Source organism: Pholis gunnellus (genome assembly GCF_910591455.1).
Source record: "Pholis gunnellus genome assembly, chromosome: 8".
Taxonomy (NCBI): domain Eukaryota; kingdom Metazoa; phylum Chordata; class Actinopteri; order Perciformes; family Pholidae; genus Pholis; species Pholis gunnellus.
The window spans coordinates 9,263,106-9,279,286 of record NC_136534.1 but is presented as its reverse complement, the minus strand read 5'-3'; the positions used below and the strand labels follow the sequence as shown (position 1 = coordinate 9,279,286).

Sequence of the window (16,181 nt, the reverse complement as noted above, 5' to 3'; positions counted from 1 at the left end):
ATACATTCCACCTACTGTTTAGTATACAATTTAAGGAAGCTGTGTGATTGATCTGCCTTTATCTTCCCTGCAGTTCCAAATGAAAACCACAGCCACAACTCTTTGTTACGATACTGCCTTGGAATGTTTTAATCATAGGTACAAACATGGAGCCTCTTTCATAATGGAAGAATATCTTAACATTTACTATTGCTGGTCTCCAAGGACTATCAAGACTTTCTTTTATGAGTTCTGCATGTTGTAACTTCACTGGATAACACCAGCACATTCTATCCATTAGTCATACTAAGAGCAAAAAGTTAATGTGCTTACAAGGCTTTTTGAATTATTAGGGTTTTAATGTCCTGAATACTTTGGGTCTGCTAAATGTGTATACACTGCAAGTGGACAATTAAGCATCACACAACTGTTATTTTGTAATGTAAACCGGGCCCTTTTCTGCTATTTTTACTATCCAGACAACACTGACGACCTACAGTACACACTTACTTGCGCTCATAATTTAATACCTAAGTGAAAACTTGTGCTTTTAAAGGGAATGACCTAGGGAGCCAGAGATAGAAGTCAGGACACACTGGAGACACACTGAGGACACAACCGTACATGTATCTGTGCTGTTAGCAAGTACTTGTTAGCTACTACATGAAAGGCTGTGGGGCAAGTTAAGCAGACAAATGTTTACTCTGTAAGTTCACACCAATTTGGGGTTCTGGTGAGAAACAATTACAATTGTATCTATTTGAATCTCATTGAAATATTCCAATACAAAGTGTAAAATTGAGCTCATTGTCGTTGTGGTTTCAGCTGTAATGGAATAATGCCTCAAAAAGCTGTGACTATTATATATAGCTTCAGTGATAAATGACCATGTCTGTTGTGGTGCTTTTGGCTAAAAGCTCTTGTCCTTTATGTGTCATACAATGTTCACACTTTGACAGTTAGATAGGCATCTGGTGTTATATATGTTCTCTGATTAGACTGTAGAGGTCGTGCTGAACAGGAGTGTAAATGGGTGAAACATGGAGTCAGTGGCCCTGACACATTCCTCCTCAATAGAAAATAACCCCAGGGACACACACACACACACACACACACACACACACACACACACACACACACACACAAACACAAACACACACACACACAAACACACACAAACACACATAAACACACATAGGGCATGACCTTTGCCCTTTGCCCTGCAGGGTGACACCTCAAAAACAGCCGGTCAGAATTGCACTCATGGGAAACAAGAATAGGGGACACATAGTTTCTTTGCATGGGTGACGCGAAGAGTTTGTCCGCACCATTCGTTTTTATATTACGAGTTACATTTAAATAATTATGCCATGCTTCAAAAAGTAAAACTGCCATCATAATTCAGTCACTGCTCATTCACGCTACTGCAAAGAGCATGCTAGATTTACAACTTTGTCATGTGTCTAAGAATAGGAGGGAGGGGAGGGGCGGTTGTACAGCTGGAGTGATCCCAAAGGTCTATGCAGCTCCACAGAAGCATGCCTGGGATTCCAGAGGTGTCACCAGCGGAGCATCTTTCGTGTGGTCATATCTTCCCCAGGAGGAGCGATACAAACAGACACACACACACACACACAAACATCAGCCGGTGTGGTTGGAGACGAGCTTTCATGGCTGGAGGTGCAGAGTGTGGAAAAGCTCCATGGGAGTTTGGCTAGCTGATCGGTAAAAATGTGGACAATGCTGGAGAGGGCTTGCCACCAACAGCCATAGTTAGGGAGGGCGTGGAGATGGGATGCGAGATATGGGACAGTTTAGAGACCACCCGCTAAATAATCTGGCAAAACTAGCTGAGGCTTTATCACACTTTATCAGATGGACCACTGTGAAAACAATAAACAGAAAAAAGGATTGAGAGAAATGTGAGAAACTCCAAATTCGTCCTGTTCAATTCTATTCTGCTTTATTCTATTTGACCTCATTATTGTCTGTTCTCCCTGGGCTCTGCAATAACACCCTCTGCCCATCTGTGCAGCACTCGCCTGACCTGGCATACAGACAGGCACAAAGATATAATCTTGTCAATGTGATTTCAGTAGATTTAATATCTCATCACATAAGGGTGCATTCAACAAATTACTTTCGCTGCCATAATGCCACAACATAATCCACACTTGATAAGTAAATGTCCTCTGCGTTAAACCCATCTGAAAATAGCTGGCGTAACAAACAAGCCCAAACTGTAAAAAACAACAACAGTTTTAACATGATGAGATGATCAAACAATAAAGCCAAACTGGTGAATTAGAGCAAATTGTGGCTTTTGTAGTTTTTCTGTGACAACTTTCCTGTCTTTTTCAACTGTATAGTATTAAAACAGCAGACATTGCAACGTTATTTTCACATAACAAGCCAATAAGACGCAGAACCTACCCTGTTAGAAGTAGAAGAGCAAGACATTACTTGTGCTCTGCACATTACGCCGTTACTCATGTGTTACATGACTGAGGCACCTACCAAGGTCCAGCAGCCAGAACTTGCAGTTGCCAGAGGTTCCTCCCTGTGCTGAATCCATGGAGCAAAATGGGTTTAGAGACACGAGGGACTGAATTCCACGGGCCATGTCAGCCAAATATCACGCCTACAGATTCTGAATTGACATTTTCCCTCACAGCATCGCCACAGGTACGATGACTATTCCTATGCAGAAACTAAACATTGTTTTTTAAATAACTCGTAATTAGGAATAAAATAAAACTAAAACTAAAGTAACTGCGTAGCTGAAATTCCAGAGAGAGAAAGTGTGAAGTCCAGAGTGAAGAAAAAGAAAAAGTCAAATGAAGCATTAGAGAGTAGGATGTTTTTTCTCTCTCTTTGTCTCTCCTTCCCTCCCTCTCCTGTGAGTGGGCTGCTGTGAGGATATTGGGCAAGCCTCCACTGTGCCTCTCTGTTCCAAGGGGATGTCTGTAAACATGCAGCACACATCTACCGTATTACCCTTTGTAGAAGCACCCACTCAGTTTGTGTGGGCGGGTGCATATGTTACAGGCATTAGGATGCATAGAAGTTGTGCAGTATGCTTGGAACAGATATAGACTTGGTTATGAAATCCGAGAGAAGTGAACAGCAAAGTGTTAAGTGTTTCATAGTCAGTGGTTGGTTATGAATTTCAGACAATTTCTCTGAAAATCTGAATCTCCAATTGTTTTTTTTTTGTACATATATTTATATATATATATATATATATATATTCAAATCTTAATTCTGTTTTCCTACATCTTCACTTCATCTGACACACTGTGCAGTCTAGATCAGCAATGCAGGCTCGATGCACAAAGATCTCCCTGTTTAACTGTGAATGTGTGTTTGTCTCCATGGGCTCTAAACACACTCTATCCTGCAGGAACACGCACACGCTCGTTCATACACTTCTCTGCTCCTAACAAGAGTCCTTTAATCAATAACACCGACATTACCTTGTTGGTACCTTTGTATTTATTTCATTATGAGAGGCACAGAGAGTCAACCTTCATGCTTTGGTAAACAGGGGAATTCTAGTAATCAAACGGAAAATGTGATTAGAGTGCAAATGAAAGTGCTCGAAAGCCCGATTTAACAGGAATGTGTAGGTTGGCACAACACAGGACTTGATGAAACATTTAGAAAACACACACACACACACACTGAACACATATAGCGTTAACTACTGTTATTTCACACATCCTCTAATCAGAGCAGACAACCAGCTGCCAGCTATACGCTTTGCAGGCTAATCCTTCTGTATGTGAACCATTTCATTCTACCCTATTCTGTTATTCCAGACATTGGCCCCCAACAGTCAATTATTCCTGTGTGTGGGACACAGCAGGAGAAGGGGAGATGTCCCCGCGAACACTAATCCCGAGACCGTCACCCTTCCACAACTTTGGACAAAGTGGCGTACATGGTTGGCCGGTAAATACAAAAAGCAGTAGCAAAGACGTTTTTTGTCATCCTCGTCTTTCTCGTCCTCAGCAACAGCCTTTTTTTTTTAAGCACAGAAACCCCTGTAGAGAGAAGCTTCTTTCATCACTCCTACTGACCACACAAACACACAGATACAAACAGTGAGGGCTGGTTAGGCACAAAAAAGGGACCAAAGAAAGACAGATAAAAACATGAGCCAAACAGCCATGGAAAAAGTGTAAAATAAGTAGTTGGGAAATTCTACCCCTCTTTCTGTGCCGTACTAGTAAATCATTCAGCTAATTCCAAAGTTGTCCGTTTCTGTATGTACAATCCAGGCATCCCATCATTTTAAACACAAATCCAAACCTTTCACATACCGACTTCAAAGAGACTGCCAGCTAAATATTTGTATTCTATACTAACCTAGAAACAAGCGGTGCAGCTCCCACCCATCCCTCCAGAATAAAGAGGGAAAGACACAAACAGAAACATCTGTCAAGACATAATGACAGCGGCTCATAACACCAACGAACCTAGTGTCAAAACTCAGGCCTGTGTGAAGAAACTATTACAACCACCACAACAACGCCTAGCAGCCATCTGAGCCAGCAACTGGGCCTTAGTCAGAGATCTGGAACCAAGTACATGTTCAGGGAGTTTTTTAGTTGCAGGTTGACTTTTAAAGACGGGAGATGGGATGGAGTTACATCATTTTTATAAGAAAACATATTTTAATATGTTGTATTCTTTAACCCTTTATCAATATTCAATATTAGGGGACAATGTCAAATTAAACTTACATGTTATCTTGTTATTCATTTTGTGCTCCAAATTGTATCCTATTCTATTCTCTAGTCTGACGTATCCAAATATACACATTAGACTAGTGCATGTATGTGTGTGTCTATGTATGCAGAACAATACCACCCTTTCTAACAATAATCTGCTGCGTTGGTTATTATCAGGATATTAAGGATCTGGCAGGACACCATTAAACAATATTTTTGTTATTGTAACCACAGCTGGTGTGATGTTCACACACACACGCATACTGGAAAAGAACCTTGGGGACCACGTTGTGGACTCCTCTCAATAAAACCCTTTGGGCACGACAACAGATGCAGATTCTGCACCTTCACAAGGCTGTTTAAGGGTTTATGTTTGTCACAATGGAAGGCCATGCTGCTGCCTGTTTCAGACAATATAAGGGATTCTGACAGTAATCAGATCAGGCAGATGTTACAGTGCTTGGAATATAAAGGTTGAAATTATTTTAAGATAATTAAAAGAGAGCTGCTTCGGGCTTTCCACAGTTGCATAGCAACACCTAGAAATACATGTTTGTGCTTTCCCATGCTTGTTTTGTGAGAAGTTAAGGTTCCACAGGTCACCATTTATGTGTTTGCAAACAAGAAATGCAAGAAGTCTGAGGAAGAGCCTGGTGCTCGAAACGTTACTGCAAATCAATCCTTAAACCGGAGCTATTTGGTGTGCAGATCCATCTGTTTTAATCCTGCTGAATATTTATTTGATCCAGCACCCATCCCACTGTATGCCGGATGAAATACATCCCACTAGCTTTCCCTTGTGTTTCAAGTGTCCATATATGTATGGATGTGACAAGCAGCTGTTGATTGAAATACAAATATTCTGCAGGCCACCTTTGCGGTTTCCAAAAATGAAATGCATTAAATTAGCTTTTTGCCTAATGTGCTGATTTGTCCAGGTGTTCCTCAATTCCACCTGCCAGTGTGTGTGCATATGAAAACATCCTCGTCCTACCTTTGTGGTTGAAGAGCCCCTCCATCTCCATGGAAGACCTGGAGTGAGCGATGCAGAGCATGGAGCAGGGTACGATGCCCTCCTGGGCTGGAGAGCGGTCTGTGGTCCTCACCAGGCACCAGTCCGGCTTATCGTGGAGTCGCTCCAGAACCTCCACGGTCTGGCCTCGCCGCACTGTCAGCTCCCCACTGCTGCCACCATTACTGGCCATAAAGTCATGGATCACCACTGTCAGCTCACAGCCACCGGACAGCTGAAATGGAAGAGAGATGTCGGTGAAAACCTATTGATGGTAATCTGTAAACAAATGCTGATATTTGTCCATTTCAGATCTACTGTGCACGTTTGCACAAAGCATGAATGCACTTTCCACGTGGCTATGTATGAGGATAAAGTACATCCAACAAGTCTGAAAACAAAAATACTATGAAAGTAAATACATGTGTGTCGTGGTAAACTGTGATATTGTTAAATTGACTAAGGAGGAATAAGAAATGGAAAGCATTCATTTTCCAAGCTACTGTTCATACGTATCTCATCCAGTTAGTATCGATGACCAGCGCACATTTCAAAGATATATAAAAATTTGCCATTTCTTTCTCCTGCATTTTAATAATATTGCCACAATTATTTTTAAAGGTAGAAGTTGATGCAAGTAAGCATGACCGTTCCATCATAAGCAGTGGTGGAATGTAACTAAGTACATTGGGTACTTACTTAATCGTACTGAGTAGTTTCTTCTTATGGTACTTTATGCGTTTTCTCTTGGTACTTTTACTTAAGTAAAGGGTCTGAATACTTCATCCACCACTGTCATTCAGGAAAATTACTTCTGACATCACAAAATGGAATGAATGGGCTCTCAAAACAAAAGGTTGAAATTTTCCCACGCAACATCCTTTGATAACAGCGCAGGTACTCAAGCAGCACTGCAAAGTGAAAGTCTACATGCACTGATGATCGGTGACTCATTCTAGCACAACTAAACAAAAACGTCATTCTGACGACCTGACTCCGAACATCCAACTGTCTATGAAAAGAAAGGCAACATTAGATGGAGGTGGAACATCTAGCAATTAGTCCCTTTGCTCACTGGCTGTTCTCAAAGGTATTGACTGAAAATGCAGCTGCATGTTGCTATTAGGGCTCCAATCTATGTGCTAACAGCAAGGGTTCTGTGCTCACAAATGATAGATATGCAGCAACAGTACACCAGAGGGTTATTCTACAAACATGAATTACAAAAGCATATACAATTCTTAATTGTCTGGGACTAATTCAAATGAATTGGCATTATTGGACACAATAAATACAAAGCCATATACGTATACCACAAATGTCCGACCATGTGAAGCCATGTTGAGCTATAAAACTTCACAATATTCAAATCATCTTGTGAGCATTTATATGAAATATGACTAAATGGCAGATGAGAAAAGTCTTATACTATTAGTCATACGGTTAATAATAGCCACATCCTGTAATAAAAAACATTCACACATTCCATGCTTTCAGAGGTCTGTTCCTTATTTCTAGTGTTGAAATGTGTGCAGTGCTGCAAGTTCTTTATGTTCTTTATAACTGAAATAGATTGCATTGCTCCTTTCAAAGATATTCACAGCGTAAATGTCACAGTGGTGAATATGAGCAGAGCACATCATTTGCAACCTACCCTTTGGTAGTGTGGTAAAGCCAGAGAGCTGAGGAGTTGAGAAACGGGATGTGAGATCCTGTCCTCCAGCCTCTCCATTGTTTTCCACTCCCTCATTACGAGAGAAGTCCCAAAAAACTAAACAAAAACTCCACAGCAGTCCGCTAAACGTCCTAGATCACAATGAGAAGTTGCTCACTGGGTAAGCATAAGCTGTCTGGAAAATAGGGCAACGTTTTATGGAATATTTCCCCTGGGAAAGGAATATTTGACCAGATAATCACAATCCTGATGCATTATAACATCCCAAGGCCAGAAGAAAAGTTGCTGCCATCCACTGTAACAGCACTGTTACAATCAGCCTATTGAAGCTTAAACGATTCCCTGTTGTGTGTCTCTTCCCCGGAGCGGTTAATCCATGCTTGTCTTTAAACAAGTGTTGCCACAATTTAGCTCACTAATGTCCGTCGATCAACAAAAAATTTGAAGAGAAAACTGAATATTTCTATGTTCGAAGCAAAGTGTTAGATCGATCGCTGTGAGGACTTAAAACCGTGCTCTCCTGTCTGGCATACAGACGAGCATCCTCTGTGAAGAGAGCGGGGGAGGCTGAAGCCGTTGGCACACAAGTCAGTCACTCAAGCAAAGACACACACAGGGACATGGACACATACACACACACACACACACACACACACACACACACACACACACACACCACTGTCACTGCCTCTTGAATGAGAGGTCTCACAGAGAGTCCTCACAGAGAGCGATAGAGAGAAGCATTCAGAAGGTGTGATTGAGATGCAAAATGTATACTTGCATGTGTTATTGTGTGTTTTGAATGTTTACGCTTGAGAGTATGTCCTTAACTGAACAATGACTATTTAATTAGTTTTGACACAAGTGGATTAAACCATAGCAATAGGGATAAAAACACACATAAACAAACACACACAGAGCTCTCCATTACAATTTGGTTTTATGCTTAATGAAACAACCACACAGCTGAGCTTTGTGCAAACAGATAACTAAACAGATACAGTGAACACTCTAAGGTAATTTACTTATTTTCCTGATTATGTATGAGGCCGAGCTGGGGGCAGTCCAAATCCAAGTGTGAAAATAATGACCTCATGTAAGAGTCCACAGCTACAGTTTATAATTAGTATGACATAAAAGTATGGAAATGTTGTTCTCTATGTATGCTGGTGTGTGTGTGTGTGTGTGTGTGTGTGTTGGCTTTACAGTTGCTCATACTGAGCGTAGGAGGACAAGCCTTCTGTGGTGCTATTACCAGATATAACCACAACCGTTCATTCTCTCTCTCTCTCTCTCTCTCTCTCTCTCTCTCTCTCTCTCTCTATCTCTATCTCTCTTTCACTCACTCACTCGCTTTAAAGCCCTGTCAGATGGACTGTTTCTTCCTCCTAACACTTTCACAGGAAGCAACTTGTGGTAAGTTGCCTGCATCTAACCAGGTCGCAGCTTCCGATGGGTGATGGCATGACATGGACCGATAGTGAGTGACAGATTAGCTACATACTGACTGAATTAACTGAATGGGGCGGCATGTGCAGGGAAATTAAACATGAAAAAAAAAGTCTATTTGGTGTATCACTAAAGTGCTTCCTACTACATTTTGAGGATGAAGAATGCCTGGAGAGAGTGTGTGTAGTCAAACCTTATCACTGTCCAGTGTGTTCTGGGATGTACGTGAGGCGATGGAGATGGTATCCGGTTGGCTGCTGGCGTCTCCCTGGCTGTCCAGCTCCTCTCCGTCCCTGCAGGCCGACAATATCATCACAGTCATTCTATCTCTACCATTATATTAATATATTGTGACATTTTTATAGATTTGTTACTGAAAATCCAGATTATTGAGTTGATATTCTGTAAGAGCCTGGATTCTGAGATGTTTTATATATCCAGTATGGCTGCAACAGTTCATGCAAGCTGTGCCCAGCTGCAGTGTTTTAATTGTCTGTGTTGGAAAATGTATTGAAATAGTTTTTACTGTACATTTACTGCTGTATATTATTTCAAATGTTTGTTGCATATATAAAATAACTTTACTGGAACACAATTTTCTGATGGCTCACATAATTGACATTAACAACAACTGAAGCTCAGAGCAATACACTGTTAGCTTACCGTCTGCCTTTATGTTTCGCCGTGGTGGCTTTAGGGATGTGGATGGGCTCCTTTAGAGCTCCTCGCAGGTGGACAGTTCGCTCCTGGATGACCTCCCTAATGTGTTTGATCCAGTCCTGCTTGTTCTCAATACTTGAAGCCTGGAACACAACACGTGATCGGGTCCGACAAAGGTTAGATTTACAGGTTCTAGTATGTGCAGGCGTTACGTCAGCAGTGTAGGCAGGTCTTTTCATCAGCTTTCATAAAAAAAAAATCACTTGGCCCGAATGAATTAATTGTTGACCCGTTACACGGTGTCAAGTTTAATTTAGCAATTACATAGTTCTCCCTGATCCCACGAGTGTTTTGATCACTGCAATCTTGTACTTGAGTCACACGTCATCATTCAGACTCATTGTGAAATGACGATAACTGCGTCTCATATGCTTCACTTAGGGTTTCCGCAGAGAGGCGCTTATTGTCAGCCGAGTGTTTATTTACGTCACCGATCCAATGCAACACTGTATTTAGTGTATGACTACGGTCGTCTGTGTCTTCTCTTTCTCCCTCACTTAGCAACCAGCAGCACCAAGGCTGCAGTGGCAGCATGTTACACAATGCATGATGATGATCATCAGACCTTGTGTAATAAGACAGATAGCTGCACAGCACATATTCACACGTCGTAACACATACACTGGGATCCACACGCGTTTGTATTCCTCGCTGTCAGTCCCAAAAACAAACACATCTACATCTACACACGGAGCCTGCATAAAACATTGCTTCTGACTCACTGCGTGAGAACTACCAAGTTGCTTGTGAGTTTTGATTATGACCCATCGACTGCTATGCTAACGTTTCTGTGTGATGAGTGAATAAGTCGCAGAAAGTAACACTCCACCCCCCCTACAGGGAGTGAACTTTCTTGGCTGAACAGAGGGCACTATGCAGGATTTAATGATGGTGGACTACAGACATGGAGTGACTCTTCTTCTTTATGCATGAACAACTTGGCCTCTTCTGCAGAAGGGGAATCAAATTGGGGGGGGTCTATTTTACACTTAGTGCATAGCTCCTTATGAAGCAAACATATTTTGGTCCTCAGTTCTAACTTGCTAAATGATATCAGATAATGTAAAATATTAAAAGAAGAAAAAGCTGTTCATTCAAAATTACATTGTTCATGCAAATATGAATACAGTGACCAAACATTGACCCTTTATCTTCACCAAAATCCACATCTTGACATACCTTGAGGACGATCTTGTTGTCTGAAGTCGGGGTTCTGCCCATCCACAGGGCAAACTTACAAGGATCTCCCTCCACATGCTCTGTCACTCCAAGCTCGGATGTCTAAGGGGATGAATAAGATGTCAGCAAATTGATATGATACATAAACAAAAACAATAGAGGACTTCCAGCTCACCCAACTCCCAAAAAACAATGATCAACCTTGAACCAATCCGGGTCTTAAGTTCACACTTTTGAGCTAGTCTCAGTCTTGCGTTGGGTCAAAATTTAATTTCTATATTTATAGATTTGACGGACTGAACCCGATATATCCCAAGGAAGAGACCGATAATATGAGCGACACAAGCTGAAAAGCAGAAACAATATCGTCGGATCAAACGGTACATTACTTACAAAGAGCTTGCTCTTGTACAGGTACTTGCTGCGCCCGTTGGAGTCTTTGACCTCTTTGCTGAAGACCAGCGACATCTCGAAGAGGAACAGGTGTCGGTCGCGACCCTTCCGGATCAGAGTCTTGGGATCCCACACCTGGAAGGACTCCTGAAGTATCAACTCTCCCTGGGAGTCTATGTTCCCATCAAACCCTGAGGTAGTGAAGAGAGAGGATGGAAACGCGCCATTTAGGGGTGTTTGCATGTGTGAACAGACAGTATGTGCAAACATGTTCGTGGGTGGCAAATGGAGGGCAGTTGAATAAAGTTACTGCTGATGCAAAGCTGAGAAATGGGTGCTGAATATGAGCGACAAGATCAGAACTGAAGGTTCATTTAATAGGACACATCAAACCCTCAGAACACAAGAGTTGTACAGGGGACTATCAATACTCTAGAAATACTCAATACTCAACAAGTGTGTGTGAAAGTGTGTGTATACCTACCATCCAGCATAGAGAGGTGCATGGCATCATTGGCTCTCTTGGGGACACTGAGCATGACTTCAAGACCGTCCTTTATCTCACCTTTACCCTCCTCACAGCATGTCAACAACTCCTACAAAACAGACACAGACACATCGTGACGTTTAAATCAAGTAAAGAACACATTCATGATATTTTGGATGGATTAAGTTCCTACTGTATGCATTTTTTTCTGCTGTACCTTGAGAAGGAGCTGGTATTTAGTGATTCTCTGGACCGGTTTGATCAGGTAAGAGGAGATGGAGTTGGCCAGGCGATGTCTTTGCTGGATTTCCTGCAAATCAAACAGGGAAAACGGACACATGTCTTACTTGAGCTACGGTCTTTATTATTCTAAAAGGAAGATCCCTCATCCTAACTCTAATATCACTACTTATTATACAGCACGCAACAATCTTAGTTACTTACATCAAAGTAGGGTCCAGCATGTTCCAGGATGAGCTGAGTGGAGTCGGGCTTGTTCTTACAGTAGTTCACATACATCTGGAACTTATCAGCCTAGGCAGGAGAAATAACACCAGTACTTTACTCACGACTTATCAAGAGTCTTGGATGCAAAACAACCACTTTAAAAAAAAGTGTAGTACTCCACAGTTCTAGTGTACTGTATATGTACTAGTCACATAGGAAACAGATGTTGATGAAAACAGAACAAATGAACACTATGGTGGTACAATTGATCAATTGTGGCCAGGTAATGGTATAATAACAGGTGAGGAACACAAAGACAAACTGAAACATAAAAATCCCAACTTGTAGATCTCTTACCCAAGTCACAAAACAATGGCCGACATCCTCTGGAAGCTGCTCATACTTCTCCAACTCCTTCAGGAAGATACTGTACAGACACAGAACGATTTAAAGTCCGAACAAATCCTGCATACACACTACTTCTAAAAAAAGATTTTAACTTGGGATGTGTAATCTTAAACCAAATGGTTAGGAGTAAAGAATATATCAGATCACAGCTTTACTGACTTGTGATGAAACTCGTAGAGGTCCTGCATGTTCCCAAAGATAATGTTTTCCTTGTTGACAATACCAGGAGGAATCTCCTCCACCCCGCTGGTCATCTCCCACAGGTACGTCTGCACAAACACACACACACACACACACACACACACACACACACACACACACACACACACACACACACACACACACACACACACACACACACACACACACACAGAAGAGCAGAATTAATCAAATACCTAAAAAAAGAACAACTCATTCGATGTAAGAGCATTATATATTTCAATTGATCATTTATCAAATAATTAAGATCAGTAACTAACCAGTGAGAATTAATAACATATGTGAATTAAAACCAAAAGAATAAAAATGCTAAAATCCAATAATAGTTACAGTTGACCAATAAAAAAAGAGTAAGACGCATTAGTAAAAAGAAAGTAAAAGTAAAATGTAACCAATTTGCAATATAAGCAACTAACATAACGACAACAACATTTTCAAAATCACAGCTGGGGCATTGACGATAACTCAATTTGACAACAGTCAATTTACTACTAATACTTACGTCCATACACTCCCGTAGGTCTCTGACGTAGGTTTTCTCTGTTTGAATCAGCTCAGCCATTATAAACCTGAAGGGACATGAACATTGGGAGAGGAGGCACTGATGAACACGTTCAGGTGCTGAACTGTAGGTGACCAAATAGAAATAAAAACAACCTGTGGTGAAGACTTGTACGTACATAAAAAAAAGAAAAGAAAAGCATTTAAATCATAGATAAAAATCCCCATGCTTTACTGTTTCGACATTCTTTGTAACTGCTGTAGTACTGTTGCATTGTTGCTGTAAGTGGATACATTATAACTCCCTTATGGCTAATGTATAGCTTGTTAACATATGTACTGCAATTTACAGGCTCTTCGTAGTCTCTGTCCTATATGAATTTTCCCCATAAACAATTTAAAACCAATTACCAAAAATATTCTATACTGCATCAGGAACACTAAAACATTTCGTGACAAATGCTCATAAGGCACATTGCTGCTCTTCTTCCTCTCACATGCACCATAAATTCCATCTCCATTTGTTTTCACACTTGATTGAATGCAAAGATTTCAGTGTATGCTATGATGTGCTCATGTTCTCTGGGTAATTAGACATTTAATTCCACTTTATCATTAACCCAAACGATTTGAAATGAAATCCTGGCTGCAGCTATAGAATAAAAAATGTGTGTTTTCATATGTTTGCTAAGAATTACTGAATTATTCATCCAGGCCTGCGTAGGAAACCTGTGATGCTGAACATCAGGTGGCGATCAGGAGAGAGTGTGCCGGGGAAATGTCCTGCACTTGCACTTACTCTTTCCTTCGCGCTGACTTCCTCTTCTCCTCATTTAGCTCATGGGCAGCATCCCTCAACTTGACCTCTGACCCCGGGACACTGGCTGGGATGATGTCCAGTTGGAGCTCTTTACTCTGAAAAGGAGACAGAGGCTTTTATGTTGCACCTAACAAGCATGGTGGTCATTCACTAGTCAACACACCGATGTGTGACATATTTGCCTTCACTTAGCACCAGTTCATTAAAATGAACTGCTGGGAGACGGAGTTTAAAAAGGGACATGAGTGAAATTTGACAGTCTCCAATATCTATCTACATCCGACCACCTGGTGCAAGCTCCTACTGTTGAAACTACAATAAAATTAAAGCCAGGGGTAGTATGTATGATTAAATTAATCAAATAAAAGATGATTTTGTTTTCTATCTCATACTAGAAAGGCTACAGGCTAAGGCTATATCCTTATTACTATAACCTGTGCCAGACATGGACTCCATCGACAGATTTATCGCTCAATGGCCTTTCATTAAACAGCATCAAACAAGGTTTTAAGGATAAAGCATACAAATAGTGTTTGTCGACACAGATTAAGAAGAATAGAACTGATATCTGTATTATTCGCTGATTTGTATCAATGGTGTGTACTCACAGCCTTGTTGGAGTCAGAAGAAATGCCTAGGGCTGATTCCAGGCAGGTTCGGTATTTGTCCATGCGGAGAGAGAAGTCCCTGTAGCGCTTGTCCACTGAGGACACCCATTTCTTTATCTCCAGGGCATGGGCGTGGCCCTTGTCACAAAACCCATCCGCCAGCTGGATCAACAGCTTTACCCGCTCTTTGGTTTGCTATCAATAGAGAGACATTTAGGGAGGGGATAGAGAGAAAAGAGAGGTGGCCGCAGAGAGCCAGTGCCGGTGGAGGAAAGGTAGATAAGAGAGGGGGAGAGAGAGAGAGAGAGAGAGAAAGAGTGTTAGGAATCAGTGCGTTGCTTGATGGACACAATAGCTTGTTCTCTAACACAATAACAGTGACACAGCGGTGAGGGATCGGGACAATACACTGCCCTGGGAATGGGCCTCACAGAAGAGCGCAGGACTGTGAAAACAAAAAACGCACAACACAACGAGCACAGCAAAGGGCCCACGAATACACACACAGAGTTTCCATCCTTCACACCCGTCTTTAACACAGTAATACATTCACCAAATAAACGCAAACACACACACATACATACCTTTGCTGTAATCTGGAAGTCTTCGTGCTCTTTCAGCAGCTCCTGTGTGTGGTGAATGCTGGAGCCAGTTGATGTGTGTGTGGACAGGTAAAACTCCCCAGTGTCATGGATCCACTCCAGGGCCTGAGGACACAGCCAATCACGAGTGAGCACATTTACACAGCAGGGATTTTAGTTACATTATTTAATACAGTCTCTACACTTGAAACTCTTATAAGAGTACACTTAAGATCATGGGGTAGTTTGTATGCTTAAACTCACCATCATCTCTTACTTAGTCTGAACTATTCAGCGTTTGAAATGGACAGTTTACCTTGATGATGTCCCCTGATCACATGCATAGTAATTCAGGATTACACAATGTGACATCCATCATTTTAGATATAACAATATGAAGCAGGATTTAGATCTTTCACAATATGTTACCGTCTGTTAAAATGTAACCTAATCATACATTTCTAGAATTCAGTTTGCAAAGGTCCTACATAATATTTTTTATCATATACTATATAACTGGTCCTGCAGGCACTGACCAGCAGAAGAAGAGCTGGTCAAGTCAAACTGTGAGACCAGAAAGCATTTGAGCCCTGAGGATAAAACCTGGATCGACCCTAGAATAGCCATGTCCTAGAAACATCTATGATGTCATCTGATTTCATTGGCTAAGTGCATGGCTGTGTGCCTGCGCTGTGCTATCCAAACACCACAAGATGGAGCAAAGGGTCTGCGTCCAAACGGCCTTAGACTTGGCACAGACGAACAGAGTTAAGAGCATTACTACCACAGATTCTGACTTGCTTCAGCGTCTTGAAAATAAAGAGTTTCCAGCTGTCAAAGTAATGTTTCAATAAAACACTCCAAATGTCAGCTCAATCTGTGGAGTAAGAAGAGATGTTGGCTGCTACTGAAATCAATAAAATCCTAACTCCATCTCATAGGTCCTTTTATGTTTGGCTGATCTGAG

The 16,181-nt window shown here is 41.4% G+C and overlaps 1 protein-coding gene across 1 annotated transcript in view; it reads right to left on the bottom strand.

Moving 5' to 3' along the window:
- The window catches only part of triob (trio Rho guanine nucleotide exchange factor b), a gene marked incomplete at its 5' end in the record, with an annotated part of 96,158 nt that overhangs the window by 15,664 nt on the left and 64,313 nt on the right, over positions 1–16,181 (bottom strand). The window contains 14 exons of the mRNA XM_079165237.1: positions 5,710–5,962; positions 9,045–9,144; positions 9,515–9,654; positions 10,751–10,852; positions 11,144–11,334; positions 11,628–11,739; positions 11,848–11,940; positions 12,075–12,164; positions 12,435–12,504; positions 12,645–12,754; positions 13,207–13,273; positions 14,005–14,111; positions 14,634–14,828; positions 15,218–15,340. Coding sequence (XP_079021363.1) covers positions 5,710–5,962; positions 9,045–9,144; positions 9,515–9,654; positions 10,751–10,852; positions 11,144–11,334; positions 11,628–11,739; positions 11,848–11,940; positions 12,075–12,164; positions 12,435–12,504; positions 12,645–12,754; positions 13,207–13,273; positions 14,005–14,111; positions 14,634–14,828; positions 15,218–15,340 — 1,753 coding nt within the window. The remainder of the gene's footprint in view (positions 1–5,709; positions 5,963–9,044; positions 9,145–9,514; positions 9,655–10,750; positions 10,853–11,143; positions 11,335–11,627; positions 11,740–11,847; positions 11,941–12,074; positions 12,165–12,434; positions 12,505–12,644; positions 12,755–13,206; positions 13,274–14,004; positions 14,112–14,633; positions 14,829–15,217; positions 15,341–16,181) is intronic.